At 42.2% G+C, this 21878-nt stretch overlaps 1 protein-coding gene across 1 annotated transcript in view; it reads right to left on the minus strand.

The window, feature by feature from the left end:
* Window positions 1-2934: 2934 nt before the first annotated feature.
* The window catches only part of cdh13 (cadherin 13, H-cadherin (heart)), a 971374-nt gene continuing 952430 nt past the window's right edge, over window positions 2935-21878 (minus strand). Inside the window, exon 14 of the mRNA XM_080186753.1 lies at window positions 2935-8974. Within this exon, the coding sequence (XP_080042879.1) occupies window positions 8967-8974 (8 nt within the window). The 3' untranslated portion in view covers window positions 2935-8966. The remainder of the gene's footprint in view (window positions 8975-21878) is intronic.

The raw sequence follows: 21878 nt of genomic DNA on the forward strand, positions 1-21878 counted from the left end.
TCAAGCACCACCTGTCCAGCATGTAGCAGAGTTACAGATTGTGTATTGGAGTTAGCAGCTATCTCAGCACCATCAAACTGGAGTGGATGCAATTTGAGGAGTTGCCTAAGAAGTAGGCTTACACTAACACTGCAATGAAGTTACCTTGAAAATCCCTGAGTCGCCACACCCCTGCACCTGCTCAGGTATACTGAGTGAGAATTTAGCATGGCCAATGCGCCTATCCAGCACATCCTTTGGACTGTGGGAGGAAACCGGCTCTGTCAGGTCCCACCCTGCCAGGGTGATGGCAAATACCACATCTCCAGACTTTGTTTGCACAAAGTGCTCTAAAGTCTGGAGAGAAAACACAGCCTCATGCTCATTATCTCGCACCAGCCAGCACTCTGTGCACCAAGAAGAATATTCTGTCTTCTGTGTCTTGCACCCGTGGGCAGACATTCCTTCTCTTGTGCCAGGGGACAGGCACTGACCTGTGGGGAACATGTAAGAGAAATTGGGCTGGGGATAAGAGGCCTCTATTGAAGTTATTGCCTATATTGACGATTTTATTGCCCACTGAGTGTGTAATTTTGACACTGATGTTATACATCTCCAGGTGACTGAATCTGGAGCAAAAGATTAAAGTTGGATCCATACATTCTCTGGCTGTTTAGTGAGTTTGAATGCCTTAACCTGATATCGATGACAGTAATGTCAGCTATTGTTTTTCAACGAAGATTAATCCGACTGTTAGATGTTTTAGGAAACCAACATTTTTTTGTTGAAGCATCTTTTCTTCGTTAATCTATAAATAGTCAGGAGTTGGACAATTCCCCAGTATCTATTGATAGACTCGGTGCTCACAGGTGATGAGATCTATTCACCCAGAACCGATGTTCAGACTCACTGTAAGAATTTCATAGATTTGGTTGACTGGTTCCCACAAGTGTCCAAGTTAGTTATAATGGATCAATTTGATGTTTCTTATGAATGGCAAAAAATTGAGAAGGCCTTTTTTTCTCTTATAGATTTTGAAATCCAAATTGTTTTTTTAAAAAAATCTTTTCTTTCTCATTCTTGTAGATTAATTCTCCTTATAGCCATTCATAACTTACAATGAACACCCAAAAAAAGAGAAATACAGTAGATACTGGAAATCTGAAATAAAAGCAGAAAAATGTTGGAACTATGCAGCAGGCATAACAGTATATGTGGAGAGACAGAATCAGAGCTCACAGACTGAAAAGTTGTTCCAGGGTGGTGACTCTGACATTAAGAGCACTTCTGGGTCCTTCTTAACGCTCAGTGCAATTGCTAACAAGCAGACTAATTGGTGACCAGGGCATCCACTTGCTGTTCAACTAAGAATGTTGAGTGGGCTCCCAAGGCAGGAGGGTCAGGGGAATCCCCCCAGCTCTGAAAGGTTGGCAGTCCCACCATCAGAAGTGGGAGCTGCCAATGCAGAGAAGACAGAGAGAGCATCACAAGATGGAGGTTCCTTCTTCTGTCTCCTTTTTTGTTTAGATATATAAAAAAAATTACAGTTGACAGGAAACCCTCCATTGGAAGTGCCTGCAGCTGTGGCCCTATGGCTATGGCTTGCTTGAGGTTAGGGGGTTTCCTGGGATGGAGTGTGGCCTCTCTCTGCACTCCCACTGCCCTTGTCTGCAACCAGAAGTCCTTCTCCATGTCTCAGATGTGTTTTGGTCGCAACAGCTGTGAAGTTCCAGTCCGTTTCTACCTTCATAGTCCCCTATACTGGCCGAATTGTCGTTGGCAGGTAGGTAGCCATCTCCCACAGAGCTCACTGTATAAACCTGGCCTTGGAGCTACAGCCCCATGACAGAACACCTTCTTAAGCAAATACAATTTCTGCTCAATATTTCAACTCTGTGATCTTTATCAGAACTGGGAAAAGTTGGAAAAGTTTTAAGCAAGTGAAAAGAAATGGGGTAGGATGAAGAAGAAAAGGAGTCTATTACGGAGTAGAAGTGCAAGAAAGATTGCAAGATAAAAGGCTTCATGATTTAAGGTCAAAGGGAGTGGTAATGGGGCAGACACAAATAAATGATGGGTTGATTTTCATGTTGACAGCAGGGGACCACCATATTTTGTTGAACAGTGGGTTCCAGGGCCAAATTTTATTGAAGCAACAAATTAATCAGCCACTGACCCTATTGTGGATAGTGGTCCACCTCCAAAAGCTACCACCAAATCAGAGGACTGGGCGGTGATGTCACTGGGATTGGTGGTCATTGCAGAGGCTGCACATGGAGGGAGTATTGAAGGCTGCGTACCCTCAATGTTCGGTAAGTGGGGTCTGGGGCCAGTCAGCAAGATCCTGGTGATGAATGGAGATGGTCAATTGAAAGTAGGCTGTGCCATTGCTGGGTGGAGGGAGAGGGATCAATGAGTGCCCAATAAAGGAGGCCTACCTACCCTCCCATCCTGACCTGGAGTTCACTGGCATGCTGCTAGGGGTTTACTGCAATTATCAGGAAAATAATGGGGTAACAAATGAACCATTTTTAGAATCATAGAATCCCCTCAGTGGAGAGGGAGGCCATTCAGACCATCGAGCCTGCACCGACAACAATCCCATCCAGGCCTTATCTCCACGTAGTTAGCCTGCTAATTCCCCCAACACCTGACAATTTAGCATGACCAATCCACCTAACCCACACATCCTTGGACTGTGGAAGGAAACCAAAGCACCCGGAGGAAACCCACGCAGACACCAGAAGAATGTGCAAACCCCACACAAACAGTGACACAAGGCCGGAATCGAATCCGGGTCCCTGGCACTGTCAGGCAGCAATGCTAACCACTGTGCCGCCCATTTTAGGAAAGAACAATGAGTCATATTCCCAACAATTACACAAGGGATTCTGATTCCGTGTGACAAAGGGTTAAAATGCTTTGTGGAAAATAAATTCAATGATTCTCGGAAGGTTAAAATCCCAGACTTCCTTTATTTCAGCATCGCAACAAATAAATACAAGTTTTTTTTTGTAATCACATCATGTTCATGAATGTAACATTTATTACAGCTAAGTAACAGCAAGCATTTCAGCAAATATGTTTTAATTAAGTAATCAACAGCACCTCTATCCAAATGGATCAATTTGGTGATAGAACCATTTTTTTTGTGTGAAGTTCAAAGCAGTAAAATCAAAATGGTTAGTGTTGGTATGCTTGGCTTAGGGCAGCTATGTTTTAACCCTCACAACTGAGAGAAAAATATATATAGAATTTTTCAATAACAAAATTTCATTTAATATGTGCATCTGAAACATAATGTGCATCAGTTTGCATTTGTACATTCACTAATAAAGATACTGAGATTTGTTTCACAAGTAACATTTAATAAGAGGAAATATAACTGATAAAAGTATTACAGTAGTTTGAACTCCTCAAGTGCCACATCATGTCATGATTGTTTTCATTGCTAACTTCAAACATTTAGCACATCTCCTTTTGAAAACATCGCCCCAGTTTGCTAAATTGCTCTCCAAGGGATTGTCTCAAATCTTTTTGCTTCCCCTTAATGCTCAGTGTTTTATATACTGCAGGTTTAAGGCAGTTGAAAGCGTGATTGTACTGTAGTTCATTCTCAATAATGAGCCATACAATATCGTCCACTAACAGCCAGTGTAGAAAATTAAATGTGGGAACATTGTCGTCTTTTTTATAACCTTTCTCACGGTCCAAATTCTCAAAGGAAGCTGATAAACAGCATCAATGGTAATTAGAACATGCAACGCATCAGTACAGTGTAAAGGAATGCACAGAAGACACTCTCTTTTTAAATTCAAGGGAATATTATTGTTGAAATGTACTTCTTTTTAGCCAAGAGTGAGGGGTGTTTCATTTCCAGCACTTTTTTCTAATCATCTGAGCCTCTCAAGTCAGCAAAAAAGCATCACCTAGTAAGCTATGGTTTGATCGGATGTAAAGGCCGAAATTTCTGCAAGATTTCTGCTGTGTTATGGAGATTCAACGATGCTCCAAAATGGCGTGGGAAGCTGGAATCCGGAGTCTCGTCACCATTGCCAACAGATTGGGGAATGGCAGGGAGATGTGACCCTGAAATCAGCAGGGCCTTTGAACCTATTGCTGCGTTTAATGGCCCTTTTTTTCTGGAGTGAGGTCTTAATTTGCATTTTGCAACTTATGACTTTTTTAAAAAAGATTAGATGTAAATAAGTGTTCATCAAGGGTGGATAAGGTCTGGAGCACTGCCAGTCTTTTAAGGATAGCCTGCCTGTGTCTGAGTTGAAAAGAATCAGTGCTTGCCGTTCCAGTAGATATTTGTTGACATAGCTCAAAGTGCAACATTATAGCATTATAACTGTTTGACTGTTTTGACTACCTGTCATTGTCACAGTGGGATGCTGTAAGGTCACAGTTTGATTGATTGTTCCAAGTGCTTATCAAAGGATTTGATGTGGCATTATGAATAATTTTTTAATAAAAGATTAAATACTTGTGGAACTTTAAAGTATAACAGATATTTAAAACATTATTTTATTTCATCTCAGCATGGTTGCTGAGATCTGCCCATGATGGAGAGTGGGTTAGTTTGCATGGAGTGTGCAAGGACAAATGGTGGCAGGCGGGAGGGCATTAAGTTGGTATGGGGCCATATAGGACCATGGAAAGTGAGTGGAGGGGAATGGCTTGGCACGGAGGATATGAAGGGTCAATAGGGAGGTGGGTGGAAGTAAGGATTGGCATGCATTGGCATGGATAGCACATGGGGAATGTGAAGGGGGTTGACGGCAAGAGTGTCTAGTATTGACCAAAACAACCTGGACAAGTAGCAGAGGACTGAGGCAGGTCTTTTAACCAGCCCACCTTGGCACTGTGGCTACTGTGGCCATCTCTGATCTGCATCTGGTGTTGGCAGGCTCCACTTGAACAGTCATCTGCCCTTTCTGAACAATTGTTCTACCATTTGGGCACCTTGATCCCCACCCTGAGGATATTTCAGCAAGACAGAAAATCTCCGTACTCGGCACAGCTGCCATTGGAGCGAAATTCCAAGCCTAAGATAGACATCTGCTTCAACTATAACATTGTGCCAATTTCCTTCTTTCCTGTCTAAGTCATCTTTATGGCCTTCCTGCCTGAAACTGTCAAATTGTTCTTAACCTGTGTCAAACCAGGAAAGGTTTTGTGCTACCTGCTCATACAACTGGAAGGTGGATCAAGATGGTTCAAACTAGTTACAGGTTGGGCCTTTGGCAACAGCCAAATAAGAGAACTTTTATCCTGTCAGATTGCTGTAAATGGGACTCGGATCTCAGAAATGAAAGCCTTTGTCTAATTGCACAAATATACAACTAATATATAAAGTTTTACCTGGGGGCCTGATTGTAATTCTGTGCACTTGAGTGTGTAAAAATCTCAATCACAGGGTGAGTTTGATGCCGGGCAGCATTTAATCAGGCAGGAGAGTGAAGAACCCACACGGCTATCTGAACTCCATCCTGAACAAGTCTGTGGTGGGAAGGCCCATAGTTGGCTTCCTGCCTCACCGTCAGTTGGGCCCTATGAATCCATTTAGTTAACTAACCCAAGGCATTAATACCGACTTGAAGGACTCATCCCATTGCCATTGATACTAACCCATTAATCCACGCGGGAAAGAGTTACCTATGTGGGGTTACTTGCAGGCTCCTGGAAGGCTGGAGGGTTGCTACCTCATTCATAAGCACTCAGTGCCTGATTGAGTGGCTGGCTTAGGGAAAGGGGGGCTGCTGACAGCCACCCTCCCCCCAACTCCCACCACCAAATACACCTCCAACTGCTTCTCCATGAGCTTGGCAAAGTTGAGCCAAATCACTTGCAGGTCAGACATATGCAACCAATAACGGAGACCCCCATTTTCAACAACAAATTGCAGATAAATGAGTCCCTCATGTGTACTTGCTACTCATACAAAGTACTTAGGGTCATTAGCCGGAATCTGACTACCGTTCACAGCAGTGGGATTTTCCCAACCTGCCGTAGTGAATGGATATTTGGCTGGGTGCCAAATTCTCCGATTTTGCTGCAGTGGGAACATGGCATAAATGGGCTGTAAGATCGCGTCCATGATGTCTGAGACAAAACATTTGGAGGTCTGTTCATTTATTTTACATTTTCTTAGAAACCGAGATTTAATAGTTATTCTTGACCCTTTGAGTTCCCAACTGATAGTGTAATTACATCAGTTTTTGGTAGGTGGTTTTCAATTTTTTTGCCTCACAGGAAAGAGTTAGAATTGTACAATTTCTCTTTTGCTCTCAGGTACATGGAGTTTAGCAGCAACTTAATGCATCGTAAGGATTGCTCTTGGCCACATGTGACAGTGTGAAATGGGTGATGGTGAGTCAGAGGTCCCTGTTATATATCTCTCCTTGCTTTAATTTCCACTGACATCATTGGAAATCAGTCAGGATAGCTGTAAATCAGGTTGCGATACAATCACAAGGTCAAAAAGACCTTTCTTAATTTCTTGTACCACAAGGCTGCTGAATGGTTAGATATCAAGAACTGCCCTGAGCTCAATGGGTGATTAGGAGTAATGGAAGTTCCCTATTTAAACCGAACAAATGAAGAGGAATTTTGTGCAATGCATTTGACCAGTTACTAATTAAACTAAACTCATTTTGTTGGTAATCTTGATAGCTGTCCATGACAAACATCTTTCAATACTATTCCTTCAACTGCAATGAATTTCCGATCTTTAAAGGCTGAAGGTGGTGTTTTAGTTTGCTTGTTCAGCCTAATGTTTGATATTGTTTAATTTGCTTACGGGCAAACTGACAAGCTCAGGAGCGAGAACCATGACAGATTTCAAATCCTCCTGGATTTCAGATCATGCAGTTTGGGCTATGGATGGTTCAACACAAGTTGGGTCATGTGGGGTCAAAGATTATCTGGAGTGCAGGATTAGACAAATGCGCAAGCAATGAAGGGGATAACATATCAGGCATCATATCTCACCAAAGCGGTCTCTTGCCAAATTGTCCAGGGAATTTTTTTTATTTTACTCAGTTACAATCAGCACATGGCACATTCAAAAAATGTTCAGTTTTTGAGTCAACTCTGGTTTTTAGTCAGCCAGATTTGAGATGCTGTACTGTAATTGCCCTAAAGATTGGGCGATAAAGTTTATTCCTGAAAAAAAAACAATGGAATATCAAATAACAAAAACTTTTGGAGGAATTTAGTAGTTTCCATTCCCAGAAGACTTTGTAGTGCAGAGTAATTGTAACAAAAGCTGAAATATACGCACACTGCGTTTCTAAAAATTGTAAAACAGGGCTTCTTTTAACTTATAATTGTAAATAATTTACTTTTAATGTGGCTGTAAGTATCTCTTGGGAAGACTAAATCTTGATGTAAAAAGTGGCACAAGGGAAATAAACAAAAGCCGCACATACCTAATGAATGAATCTAACTTACCATGAAACTAAAGTTCCTTCCTTTCTTTGAATCATGAAAGTTGAAAAAGGAGTTGCTAAAACTTTTATTTTGGTTTGGGCTTGACCAGTACTAGATTCATTTATGTCCAATAGGAAATTGCATTCCAGCTGTATTTTCACTTGGAATACAGCTATTGTGCAAACTTTTTGTTAAGAAAAGATGGCAAACATTCTGCCGGCCTGTGAGTTGAAATTTGTTGGACAGTATGTATATCAATGATGTGAGAGTAACAGAACCTTGCCAGGTAACATTGTTGAAGCACATGGACAGGGAAAGTACATGAGGAAACTACTGGGAAGATTGCAGTGAGTTGCAACTTGTAGTCTTCCAAAATGTTGATTGCAAAATTAAACACCTCAACGTCAAGACTAATGGCCAATGGTCCTATAAGAAAGTCCTATAATCCTTCCGCCAGGACTCATGTGACAGTAAATCAGGGAACTAGGCAGATGTCAAACATTGAATGTAAGTGAGAGTTTGTTGTCAATACTTAGACTGAAAAGCTACAAGATGTTCAATGTGAGAATTTCTTGCATTGTGGCTTCCATCTGGAATATATCCCAAACTTGATAGTGATGCAGAATCAAACCTGTGTAAAACAGCACTGAGCCGAACATTCTTAAATTGAGGCAAAAAATCCAAGTCACAAATGAGCATGCAACATTGCAACGGTTTTGACAAATTTGCCCACAATTCTTTCCCCAGAAGAACCTATGTTTACGAAATCTGGATATTTAGCTGTCATTCTAGAATAAAGCATATTGTCCTTCACTCGCCCATCACTTGGCACTTACTATCATTAATTTGAAGCTGTGCAAACTATTTTTCTTTTGATTAAACATGATTAGTGATGGCAGAGGCTCATAATCTTAACACAACATGTGGTACCATCCGATATGTGGCAGTGTAGAGGTTACTGAATCTAATTCTACCTAAAAATACTGCTTGAAAAGAAAAGAAAGGGAAACAAAAGCATGTACAGCAATATTTACCACTTACGCACAATCTATGTTTAACTTCCTTGACACACAGAGAGAACAATTTGTCTTAAAACTTCCTTGACACACAGAGAACAATTTGCCTTACAAGAACCAACAGCATGTCTTACTTAGCTTCCAAATAGTGTCTCCTGTAGAAAATGCTTTGCTTTGACAACATATCCTTCTTTTCAAAGCCATTACAATTAAAATATTGTGCAGCAGAGCATTGGGTTAATTGAGTATTCTGTCCTCAAGTCCTCTGCATAGATGTTCAGTCTAACTTCAAAGAAAAGCAATGTAACACTTGCTCATAGAGGTGGAACCCATTAGTGGAAGCTAGTAAGGTCAGAGGCTGCCGCTGACCGTAGCACAGTTTGATAGACTAGTGAAAGTACAAATTAAAGCGTGCTTGGAGCAAGGAGGTCTAGAACTTGAGCAACTGTAAATCCTGTAAACTCTTCGGATTTGGCTTTTTTTTTCCTCTTGTTGCCACAGCAACTCAGTAGGCAGCATCAACATGAGCACTTGTTACAGGCCTGGAAAATAAGAAAAGTTCTTGATTATAAGCAGGTTACGCATTGGAGTTTAGAAGAATGAGAGGTGATCTTATGAAAAACACATGCACTCACTCCCCCCATGCTGTTCATTTGTGAATGATGTTCCTTTCGTAACATCTAACTAGGGTTGAAGTTGAGGCTATCTTATTCAATTGATAAGCGAAGTGAATAAAATGGGATGGCATGGTGGCACAGTGGTTAGCACTGTAGCTTCATAGTGCCAGGCCTGGCCTCGAGTGACTGTATGGAGTTTGTAGTTCTCTCCATGGCTGCATGGGATGCCTCCAAGTGCCCAGGTTTCCTCCCACAATCCAAAGATGTGCAGGTTAGGTGCACTGGCCATGCTAAGTTGTCCCTTAGTGTCCCAAGATATGTAGATTAGGAGATTCGCTATGATTAATGTATGGGGTTATGGGAATAGGGCAGGAGATAGGGCCTGCGTAAGATACATTGTCAGTGAGTTGATGCAGACTCAATCGGCTCAGTGGTCTCTTTCCGCACTGCAGAGTATGATTCTATGAAAATCTGGTCATTTATTGCAAGGGGAATGGAGTGTAAACATAGTGAAGTATTACCACAGTTGGTCTTAGTGAGACTGTATCTGGAGTAGTGTGTACACTTTTGTTCTCCTTACTTAAGGAGGGTTAGAATTGCATTGGAAGAAGTTTAGAGAAGGTTCATTCAGCTGATTTCTGGGATGAAGGAGTTGAGCAGGTTAAGACGATATGCATTGGAGTTTAGAAGAATGAGAGGTGATCTTATTGAAACACACACGATTCTGAGAGGACATGACAGGTTGGATGTTGAAAGAATGTTGACCCTTGTCAGGGAGTCTAGAACCATGGGGGCTGGTAACAGTTTATAAATTAGAGATCTCCCATTTAAAGAGAGGATGGGAAGGAATCCTTCCTCTCAGAGGATTACTTGACTTTGGAATTCTCTTCCCTGAAAGCAGGGTAGGCTGGATCATTGAGTATATTCAAGGCGAATTTAGACAGATTTTTAGTATAAGTGAGTCACGGGTAATGGTTGGAGGGGGCTAGACAGGAAAGTGGAGTTATGGCTCAAAAGGCCAAATGGCCTACTCCTACTGCTAGTTGTCATGATCTGTTTATAATGGTTCTTGGATTATAAAGGAATGACAGAACATTTGCCAAATAATGTGTACAGGAGTATAAAGGACTGTTACTGTGCACTCGCAAACATCTTCATCTGAAGTTGAAAACCTTTAAGCAAAAATGATGTGACTGATGAACTAAGTCTGACCCTACTAACCAAATAATGTTACAAACAATTTTGTTATATTTCATGTATTGAGGATAACAATTTAGATTTACATAGTAACTCTAATATAATAACAACTTACATGTATATAGTGTCTTGAATGTACTGAAACATCCCAAGTGTTTTGTTCGGTGCAGGCACGTCATACTATAAATTTTCAGTCAACACTTTGTTATGATTCAAGACCAAATCCTTACATTTTGGTATGATCCAGTTAGGAGCTAATTTGTTTGTTTAAACTAGACAAAGAATGAGATCCCAGATGTTTACTAACAGAATAAAGCCACAAGATTCCACGGTTTTTAAACAAACAAAATAAACTGTACTATCCAAAGTCAAAGTTATAATATCTACCTGATACTCTAACATTCAGAAGTAACATGAGGTACATGCAAATCTACAGGAAAACTGTGGTCAAATACATCATAATGCACAGTTAATGGCAGATGCAACAAAGACTGATTCCACAAATTTCTCTTCAATCCACCCAGATGTCAGTGAATACTGACAGAGTCAAGCAATCTCATTGAACCCCTTGCTCCCCCATAAGGAACTCCAAACTCTTCGCTTGCAAAGATTTTGTCCCTGAATTCCCTCAAGCACCATTCTTACCTGGGCTGCCTCAATGACTTCCAGGGTTTCAATCTTGTCTTGAGACGACATTTCCCTGCAGTCCCAAGTCTGCATCCGAGCCTTTAGTAATTGGTATAATTTAAACTAGTTGCTAAATCATCTGGCACTCCCCCTGGGTTTCTCCAAACTCTGGTCTCCTGGCTATACCCAGCTATATATGTGGCTCCCAGTGCTTTTCCTGAGCCCTAACCTTTTCAACACAGAGTAAGTGGCCGTGTGCCATCTTCTCAAATCTCCAAGGCTTCTCTGAGCCTAACTGCCTGATGATTGTGAACAGCAAGCAGCCTAAAGTCTTTTCTTATTTTGCCTAATCACATGGACTTTCTTTAGTTCCAACTCTCAGCTGCATTGACTCATCAATGGCTCCTAAGACTTCTTATAAATCCACACTCTTTCAGCAGCACAGAACGATTAAATACCTTCCAAAGCTTCTTTTGAATCTAAACTGTATGGTGCTATCAAATAGCTCCCAAGGTTTCACTGAGCCCCCAGTCCAGCTCCTCAGAGTGAACAGCGGCACTTGAGCTGCATGGAGTTCTTTTTCCCCAGCTACTGACTCTCTGATCAAATAAAACTGGCTGACTAAAACTGACTGACCCGTGATACTCTCCACTGACCCTTGAACTAATCTGGGTGACCGAACAAAACACGTCAAGAGGGAGCAGCCCTTGTTACTGGGCAGGAGCAAATCGAACAAGTGTTGGAGCATTCAGTGCCCTGAACAATCACCACAGCGCTCGCTGACAAAGTACACGGGTAAAACAAAAATTGATTTCGTGACAACTTTTAAAAAAATGGACACTAACAAGCTGTGTTTCTGTGAATCATGTGACTTTCTTGGTATTTGGACTCCAGAGATGATCATGTCTTTTGTGAATACTGAATCAAATATGGACGTCGGTGAGGATACTTCGCAGTTATTTGTGGAATTCATACATTTCATTGTTTATTGATGGGCTAACCCCTAAAGTCTATGGAATTCTCCAACTGCCTGTCTCCGTATTCCAGACTGGACAAAAAGGGAAAATTGAAACTCATTGGCCACTATCAACTTCCCACAATGTATCACAATGGCTTCCCTTATCCAAACCCAGACTAAATGGGCCTCAGAAGTCTTACCCTGTCGATTATGTGATTGAAATTGGTTACGAAACTATGCCCTTATTATCCCATACCCCAGCAAATCCATTAGAATCATCATTTATCAACCAGTCCGAGAACCAGTCTCTGAAATTAGTTGCGTCATCATGCTGTCAAAGTATTTAATCTGTTCTAGTTTCAAAGTTCACCCGAGAACCAATCTCTTAGGTATTTGAAATGTTTTTCTCTTTACTCATTCTTGGGATGCGGGTATCACTGACAAAGCCAGCATTTGTTCCCTATTTTAATTATCTCTGCATTGAGTGCTTTGCCCAATCATTTCTGGGACAGTTAAAAGTCAACCACATCGTTCTGGGTCTGGAGTCGCAGAGAGGCCAGACCAGGTAAGGATGGAAGATTTCATTTCCGAAAGGGGATTAGTGAACGAGATGTGTTTTCACAACAATAGATGAGATTATTAAGGCTGCTTTACATTCTATATTTACTAATTGAATTTAAGTTCCAGCCATGATGGGATTTGAACCCATGTCCCCAGAGCATGAGCTGGGCCTATGGATTACTGGGTGCCATCATCTCTCCATACAAGATGGTTAGAAGGAATCTCACAACCTGCTGTGAACCCCTCACTTTACACGACTCTCATTTTAATATTAAATTGTTAAATCCAATCAGGAAAATATTGACCTACTACATGGAAGCCCAGAAATCAAAATCAGAGACAGAATTTACAGTCATCTGTTAAAATGTACTATCTTGATCTGTTTCCAATCTTTGCGTGTGTGTATGCGTGTGCATGTGCATGTGCGCATGTGTGCGCACACACGCATGCACATGTCTGCATGAAAGAGAGAAGAAGAGAGAGACTAAGTGTGTGATGTATGAATTCAGGGTAGGTGTGGGAGAATAAATAAACTTTATTTTACACTCATGAAAACTTGCTGCTGAATTATTTAATTGGAGTACACACTCCAAGGCAGAAAAAGATACAACACTTCCCTCATGAAAAATACTGATTATGGACAGTAAAACAGCACATGTACAAAGAACAATGCAGCACTGGAACAGGTCCTTTGGCTCTCCAAGGCTGTGCCAATCATGATGCCCTAAGTAAACTAAAAAAAGCCCTTCTACCCTTACTCGATCCCTCTATTCCCTCCCTATTCATGTAACCATCCAGATCCAGTCTGTAACATTACACAAGAGCACTATACAGCAAACTGATTGAGCCATATCAGGAGATATTAGGTCCTGTGACAAGAACCTAGTCAATGGAGTATTTTTAAGAAGCACTGCAAAGAGGAGAGGCAGAGAGATACAGAATGGATATTTCAGATCTTGGGATCCTGGCAACTGAAGGCTCAGCCATCAATGAAGAAGCAATGATATTTGGGAATGAACAAGAAGTCAGAATTAGAGGGTTGCAGGGCTTGGAAGGGACTCCGGACATGGGGAAGGGGGGGGGGCAAGGCCATGGAGGGATTTGAAAACAAGAATGAGAATTTCAAAGTCAGCAGCCAAGAAGGTTCACTCAATTGATGCCTGAGGTGAAGGGATACAATACGAGGATGAGTTGAACAAGTTGGGCCTATACCCATTGGAGCCCAGAGGAATCAGGGCTGATCTTCTTGAAAAATATGAGATTTGGAAGAGACTTGACAGAGTGGATGCTGAATATTTTCCCTTGTGGGGATACCTATCTTTAGAGACACACTTCAAAAAATAGGATCCTCACCCTGAAGATGGAGATTAGGTTGATTTTCTCTCAGCAGGTCATTATCCTGTGGCATTCTCTTCTACCGCGAGCAACGGAGACTGGGTCACTGAATATACACAAGGTTGATTTTTGATGGACAAGGGAATCAAGGGTTATGGGGAACCAACACGATAGTGGTTTTGAGACCACAATCAGATCAACCATGATCTTATCCATATGAAGAAGTGGAGAGCATTAAGAAGGGAATTCCACACTAAGAATTAATTTAATTACTTTCTGATTGGGGGTAGAGTAGAATTCTTAGTATGAGGCCTTATACTAAGGCCTTAACATGAGGCATTTTAGATTCAGGTAGAGAATGACTCCTTTTGCCAACTAAGATTCGCAGCAGCAAGCAGTGGCCTTCGTTACTGGAATTGATGTGGGTTAGATTTCCTAGGTGACTGGGAGGAACCTACAGGGGAAATGAGCTAATGATCTCCTATTGCTGTTGACAGATGGAATGTCATTGGCTAGGCTAATAATGCCTAATGTTGTGATTGGCCTCACCAGTCTGACTGACAAGGCCGGACAGGATATTGACATGTTTAGAATAATATAAAAATTTTACAATTGTGAGACTAGCTCGGAGAGGACAGTCAACCCTCATCGTCTGTGTCTCCCTCCCAATGCATGCATTAGTAAATAAATTCCTTCTCATTTTTTAACTATACATTGTTTCTTGTTGTCCATGTATTGGTTGAGTGAGGTCAACTAAATGCAGGGCACCCAGTGGAACACCTCAGAAAATTCCTCTTACATTTTAATTTTGAAAATAAAGACTTCTACGGTGTAACGTTTGGAGTTAGATTTTACATTTCAACATTAGGTAATTTTAAAGGTTAAAATTAACTACCACTTTCTCTGAAAAAATTAAGTCATGGGACCTGTGGGTATAACAGCAAAATATATGTATTGTGGGAAAACTAATTTTCAAATAATCATTCAAGTTTTACTTTTAATGTTGTGTAGTGAATTTCGTCAATATATCTTGGGAAATAGATAAAATCTTGTGTTCAGGGTAATTTTAAACCTGGATGTAGAATAAAACAATAAAATCAAACTGATCTAAGGGAGTTACTACATGAGTCTTGAAATGTATCAGATATAAATGTTACGTCAATAAATGGAGATCTAATCTGTCATGTTTGCTAAACATTTTCCTGGGTTTGATAAATGAAAGCATGAAAAGGATCTTTCATGTGTTGATGTTGTGTTGATATCTGCTGAGGCAGCAGACATTACAAATATCTACAGTGCTTTGGGCGAGAATGGGAATGAAAAAAGTCATCCGTTGATGCTGCTTTTGAATACAAAGGATAAAGCAGCCCGTTTGATTGGCACCCCTTCCGTGAACATTCACACACTTTACCACCAATGAACGTTGGTATCAGTGTGCTGTGTGTGCCATTTACAGTGTGTACCATTTACCACTTGGGCAGCACAGTGGTTAGCACTGCTGTCTCACAGTGCCAGGGTTCAATTCCCGGCTTGAGTCACTATCTGATGGAGTTTGCACATTCTTCCCATGTCTGCATGGGTTTCCTCCATGATCTCCAGTTTCTTCCTACGGTCCAAAGATGTGTGGTTAGGTTGATAGGCCATGTTAAATTGTCACTCAGTCTTGGGGGGCTAGCAGGGTAAATACTTGTGGAGGCAGGGATGACGGCTGGGTGGGATTGTGGCCAGTGCAGACTCAATTGGCTGAATAGCTTCCTTCTGCACTGTAAAAGTTTTATTATTCTAAGACACACTGCAGGAACTCCTTAGGCAGCACCTGCCAAATCCATGACTGTTACCATCTAGAAGGACAAGGGCAGCAAAAACATGGGAACACCATCATCTGGAGGTTACCCTCCAAGCCACTCACCACCCTGACTTGTAAATATATTGCTGGTCCTTCACTGTGGCTGGGTCAAAATTCTGACACTCCCTTCCTAACAGCACTATAGGTGTACCTACTCCATATGGACTGCAGCGGTTCAAGTTAATTCACCATCTTCTCAAGGTCAATTAGGGATGGACAATAAATGCTGGCCTAGCCAGTGATGCCCATATCCCTTAAATTAATAAAAAGAAAAGTAACAGCCTGAACTTGAAAAGTTCCTCACGAGCAAGCTATCTGGAGTACCCAACAGGTGGCTGCAGCTCATTAAGCTTCTAAGTGAGGCCTGAGGCCTACACGTTCCCATTTCTGGAGACCATTTCTGGTAACCAATTTAGGAAGCTTTCTTAAAACTATCTCTGGAAAGGAGCTATAACATCAAGACAGTAAAAATCTGTTTATTCTATTTTATGTTTACATTGGTCCACTAGAGACACAATATTATTGTGCTGCAGTCAGTATCATGCCGGTTATCATGAATTAATGCATCTATTATGGACTTCTCAACTGCGTCACCATGATATCTCACTTAATACCATTTCCAACTCATTAATATGACAAATGCATTTCCTCTACAGTGGAGTAAAGATAGCTGCAAATGTCATGGTTTTCTTCTGGGCAAAATTTCTAATGCTATCAATCCAATAAATGCTAGACAGACAGACTGACACAGAGGGTGAGGGCAGTGATTTGCATTTCAAAAGTATTAACAGATAGCAAAACAAACATGTCACTTATGGAACAGCTGACACTCTCCCTATCAGTATCACCCAACCTTGTCTTTTCCCACTTTTATTTCTACCTGCACTATACGTCCCTTTGGCGAACCTTTAAATGTATTTTAATGCCAACGGTTTACAGTAGAATGTGCTTTGAATTAACTATATTCCTGCTTTCAAAATCTATTTTTATTTCCCTGTAGAGACCAATGATTCATTTTATTCCAATTCAGATAATTCCAATATTATCCTTAGGGGGAGACAGTGGTAATGTCACAGGACTGATCTTCCAGAGGCCCAGGGGAATTCGGGGAATAGAGGTTGAAATCCCACCATGACAGTTGCTGGAGTTTAAATTTAGTGAATACATCTGGAATTCATCATCAGCCTCAGTAATGAAACTGTTGCAAAACCTATCTGGTTCATTGATTTCCTCACCTGGGCTGGTCTACATATGACAGTAAGAAGTCTCACAACACCAGGTTAAAGTCCAACAGGTTTTATTTGGTAGCATAAGCCACTAGCTTTCGGAGCGCTGTCCCTTCATCAGGTGAGTGGGAGTTCTGTTCACAAACAGGGCATATAAAGACACAAACTGAACTTATAAACTGAGTTTGTGTCTTTGTATGCCCTGTTTGTGAACAGAACTCTCACTCACCTGATGAAGGAGCAGCGCTCCGCAAGGACTGACATATGAAGAGAGACTGGATCGATTCGGCCTGTATTCACTGGAATTTGGAATATTGAGAGGTAATCTCATAGAAACATATAAAATCCTGATGGGACTGGACAGGCTAGATGTGGGAAGAATGTTCCCAATGTTGGGGGGAGTCCAAAACTGGAGGTCACAGTCCAAGAGTAAGGGGTAAACCATTCAGGACTGAGATGAGGAAGAACTTCTTCACATGGAATTGTGAACCTGTGAAATACTCTAACACAGAAAGCTGCTGGGTTTAGTTCATTAGATGCGTTCAAGAGGGAGCTGAATGTGGCCCTTGTGGCTAAAGGGATCAAGGGGTCTGGAGAGAAAGCAGAAGTGGGATACTGAAAATGCATGATCAACCCTGATCATATTGAATGGTGGTGCCAGTTTGAAGGGCCAAATGGCCTACTCTGCATCTATTTTCTACGTTTCTATGAGTGTACTAGCGTGAATACAATTAAAAATCAGTGGGCAGGGCCTATTCCCACTGGAGAGGCCAGAAGTATAGCGTGAGTGGGCCACTGTGCATGCGCCAATCTATGTACAGAGATTGACGCATGAGTAGTATTCCTGCACCGCTGGCCTCCTGATAGCTGGCCAGCCTTGACACCCCATATTGTTGGCTGTGCAACCCCCTCCAACACCCCAGTGTCCCCTGGACATGAACGGGCCAGCCCTGACCCCCACTACCGGCCTGCCTTGATCTCCCCCCCCCCCTCCCTCCACCAGCAGCCGCAACCGCAGTCCTGACCTCACTTGGCAGCTCTGACACCCCCCTCCTTACCCTGATGGCCATTCCCTATCGCTGGCCTTCTTCCCTCTGTCACTGATCTGAATGCAGAATGGCAGCAGAACCCCCCATTCTATCGACTGCCCCCCCACACGCTCCAATCCATTAGGCCCCCCCCCCTCCCCATTAGGCCCTGCTCCCTTGGCATTGCTTGATGTCCTGTGGGCAGTACCAAAGTGCTCTCTGGTCATTGCCACTTTGTACCTTGGTCAGTGCCAGGGGGCCAGGCTGGGATTGCCAAGCTGGGAATGCCCAGGGGGCACCTCCCCTTACACCTCACCCTCGGGGGGTGGGGGGGGGGGGGGGGGTGCCTCTAGGGCCCCCTTCCCTCCAGCGGAGTCAGGCCACCAAGTGGGAAGCTATACTAATGGAGACCTCAATTCCAGATCTGGAGATTTCAGTCCTGGGCCTGCTAATGAGATTCAAAAACCCATCAGAATAAATTACACAGTGGCATGGAGCTGGAAATCTGGTGGCCGGAGACTTGCCGACTCACTAGATGGCCTTCGCTGGAGTCTTCCGGCACTGCAGCAGGCTGGGAGAATTGCCCCCCCAACAAGGATTCTTTGTAGAGTGTCTAAATTCATGGAGGATGGAGTTGAGAGGTATTTGGGAGAAGTTGGAGTTTAGTGAGAGAGGAAGTTCATGGAATCATAGAAACCCTACAAGTGCAGAAGGAGGCCATTCGGCCCATTGAGTCTGCACCGACAACAATCCCGCCCAGGCGCTATCCCCACTTAGTTACCCTGCTAATCCCTTTAACCTATCACATCCTGGGACACTAAGGGTTAATTGAGCATGTCCAAATAACCTAACCCACACATCTCTGCACTGTGGGAGGAAACCAGAGCACCAGGAAGAAACACATACAAACACGGGGAGAATATGTGAACTCCACACAGACAGTAAGCCAAGTCGGGAATTGAACCCAGGTTCCTGGACCTGTGATGCAGCAATGCTAACCACTGTGGCACCATGTTGCCTCGCACCATTCCCCCCCCCTCTTCTGTGAGGAAGGAGTGAAGTGTTTGTTTCCTTTCCTACCTCTCTTTAGAAAGAAGAGCAGGAGCCTCGATAAATAGGAACTGGTGATTATTTCTACTGTCCTTCATATACCTTGAACCAGAGGAAGTTAAAGTAAAGGCAGGAATTTAGGGGTAAGTCATAGCAGGGCAGTTCGTCCATGTGGAATGCTCCTCTTGTGAGATGTGGGAAATCAGGACATTTCCAATGTCTGAGGTTATCTTGTGTGCAAGAAGTGTCTCCAACTGCAGCTACTTGAACTCTGCATTTTGGAGCTGGAGCTGTGATTGAAGTCAGTATAAAGTATTCACAAGGATGCAATTTCATGAATAGTACATACAGTGAGGGACCAGACTGACTGCTGGGATGGTAGGATTGTTGTATGAGAAGAGATTGGGTCAAGTGGGCCTGTATTCACTGGAACTTAGATGACTAAGCACTCTAATTGAAACACAGAAAATTGAAAGCAGGGATGTAGTATCCTATGGGTGGGGATCTTGAACAAGAGTTCAAGTCTCCGGTTATGAGGTCTGCATTTTAGGACTGAGATGAAGAGAAGCCTCTTCACTCAGGAGGTGATGAATCTGGGGAATTCTCTGCCACAGAAGGCCGTAGAGGCCAAATCACTGAATATAGTTAAGAAGGAAATGGATGCATTTCTAGACACTAATCACATCAAAGGATCTGGGAAAAGCATAGGAGTATGGCTTTGAGATAGAGGATCAACCATGATCATACTGAATGGCACTTCAAACTTGAAGGACTGAATGGCTACTTCTATTTTCTATTTCAATCCTCTGATCATGAGGTAGCTAAAACTTCAGTGCTTGATGCTTCTGAGCTTGTCCCCAAAGTCGATCAATTAAAATTTTAGGCTTTGGAGAAAAGACAGAATCAAACATTTGTAGGACTTGCCAGGGAGAAAGAAACACTGTTTGACAGGTGGTTTTGATCTACAAAGTTAGAATAGACTTTTGAGGATGTGAGTAAGATAATAATAGTGGAAATAACTTGAAACAGAATCCTAACAGCCTTCATGTCACATCTGGAAGACAGCGGGATTTCTAAAATATGGGAAGTGGCAATTCTGACAGATGGCTATGATATCTCACAGTAGATCTTCATTTGTAAACCCACAGTGAAACTGGAGGAACAGTGAAGATCCTAGCTTCAGGGAGAAGGCAGAAGCTGTTGCAGTCAATATAACGGACAGCAGTGAGACTAAAAGTGATGCAAAAAACCAACATGCTTTCATTGGCATAAGATGGGCCATGTAAAAGCTAATTGTTGGAAGCTCATTCTACTAAGATTGTAACAATGTACAAGGGAAAGATCCAATGATTTCAAGCTAAAAGTGGGCCTCCATCCCACAGGGATGTTGTCGTTGATATATTCCTAGAGTTTTGTCTCAATCTTGCGCTTGGGGAGAGTGATGCTAATATCCTAAAGGAAGCAATCTCACGTTGTTTGTGTCTAAGAGGGCCCCATTCAGAAAGGTCATACTCTTGTATGGAGCATAACTGTGTAACCCCAGAATGGTGTAACTCCTGGAGGAAGATTTTGGTGACCAAATGCAGGCAGGAACTGAGGTGGGTGGACACAAAATTTCCCAATGTTGGCCATAAATGAAAAGTTTTTAAAAAAATGTATGTCGTGGCTTCTTGTGGGGACTTGAGAGTCAATGGTGTCATATGGTTCAACAATATTACAAGCTCATTACAGTATTATAGACAAATTGGCATACAAATACATTACAGTTGGCGCAAAGGACAAGAATTTCTCTTGGTTTCTCTGATTTCCAACTGTAATCTCACCAAAAGCTTGGCACAAACTGTGAATGGAAGATTTTGGCAGCTATTTTAATCATTCCAAGGCTTCAGTGACCTCCCATTGCAGAACCCTCAAGACAGAATCTTGCGAATATTGTGAAAACCATGCCTGCTTTTTCACAATATTAATAGGTGGACCATTTTGATTCTTATTATCCATCATAGTTACTAACAAAAAATTGCTTCTCCTTTTGCAGCTGGACAAGGCCTCTCAGGCAGATCAAAAGTCCCTGCAAGCGTGGACTTGATACAATGCTGAATTCAACAAAGCAACAGCCTCTGTGTGTTGTTGATTTTTGTTAGAACTCAAAACAGAAAACTAGAGATAGACTATCATAAAGTTCAAAACAAGAAGAAAATTTATTCTTTAAAAATTCAAGCAAGCATTGTTTTCTCACATTTCTAATTTAGATCTATGGAATTAGACATATTAGACAAATTGACAACAGATACAGGCTGAACTGAGAGCCTCCTATTAAGATATCAGCGGCATTTAATCATAGAATGATAGAATCATAGAATCATACAGTGCAGAAGAGGCCTTTTGGCCCACTGAGTCTGCACCAAAATACGAGAAACATCTGAAGTTTAAGTTTATTTATTAGTGTCACAAGTAGGCTTACATTAACACTGCAATGAAGTTACTGTGAAAATCCCCCAGTCGCCACATTCTGGCGCCTGTTTGGGTACACTGAGGGAGAATTTAGCATGGCAAACGCATCTAACCATCAAATCTTTCGGACTGTGGGAGGAAACTGGAGTATCTGGATGTAAACACAGGGAGAATGTGCCGACTCCACACAGACAATTCCCAAGCCGGGAATCGAACCCAGGTTCCTGGTGCTTTGAGGCAGCAGTACTAACTATTGTGCCACCGTTCCACACTGTCATCCGATTTATTTGCACTTGGGTGAAAGACTTATATGTTATAACATGCCAAGTGCTTATCTAGGTACATTTGAAGGTTGTGGGCCAAGTTGCCTCCACCACCCTCCCAGGCAGGGCATTCCAGACCATCTCCACCCTCTGGATAAAAATGTTTTTCTTCACATCCCCTCTATTCCTCCTGCCCCTCACCTTAAACCTATTCCCCCTCATGACTGACCCTTCAACTAAGGAGAACAGCTGCTCCTTATGCACTCTGTCCATGCCCCTCATAATAC

The sequence above is a fragment of the Carcharhinus amblyrhynchos genome, chromosome 4 (assembly GCF_965287045.1).
Source record: "Carcharhinus amblyrhynchos chromosome 4, sCarAmb.v2.hapA, whole genome shotgun sequence".
NCBI classification, from domain to species: domain Eukaryota; kingdom Metazoa; phylum Chordata; class Chondrichthyes; order Carcharhiniformes; family Carcharhinidae; genus Carcharhinus; species Carcharhinus amblyrhynchos.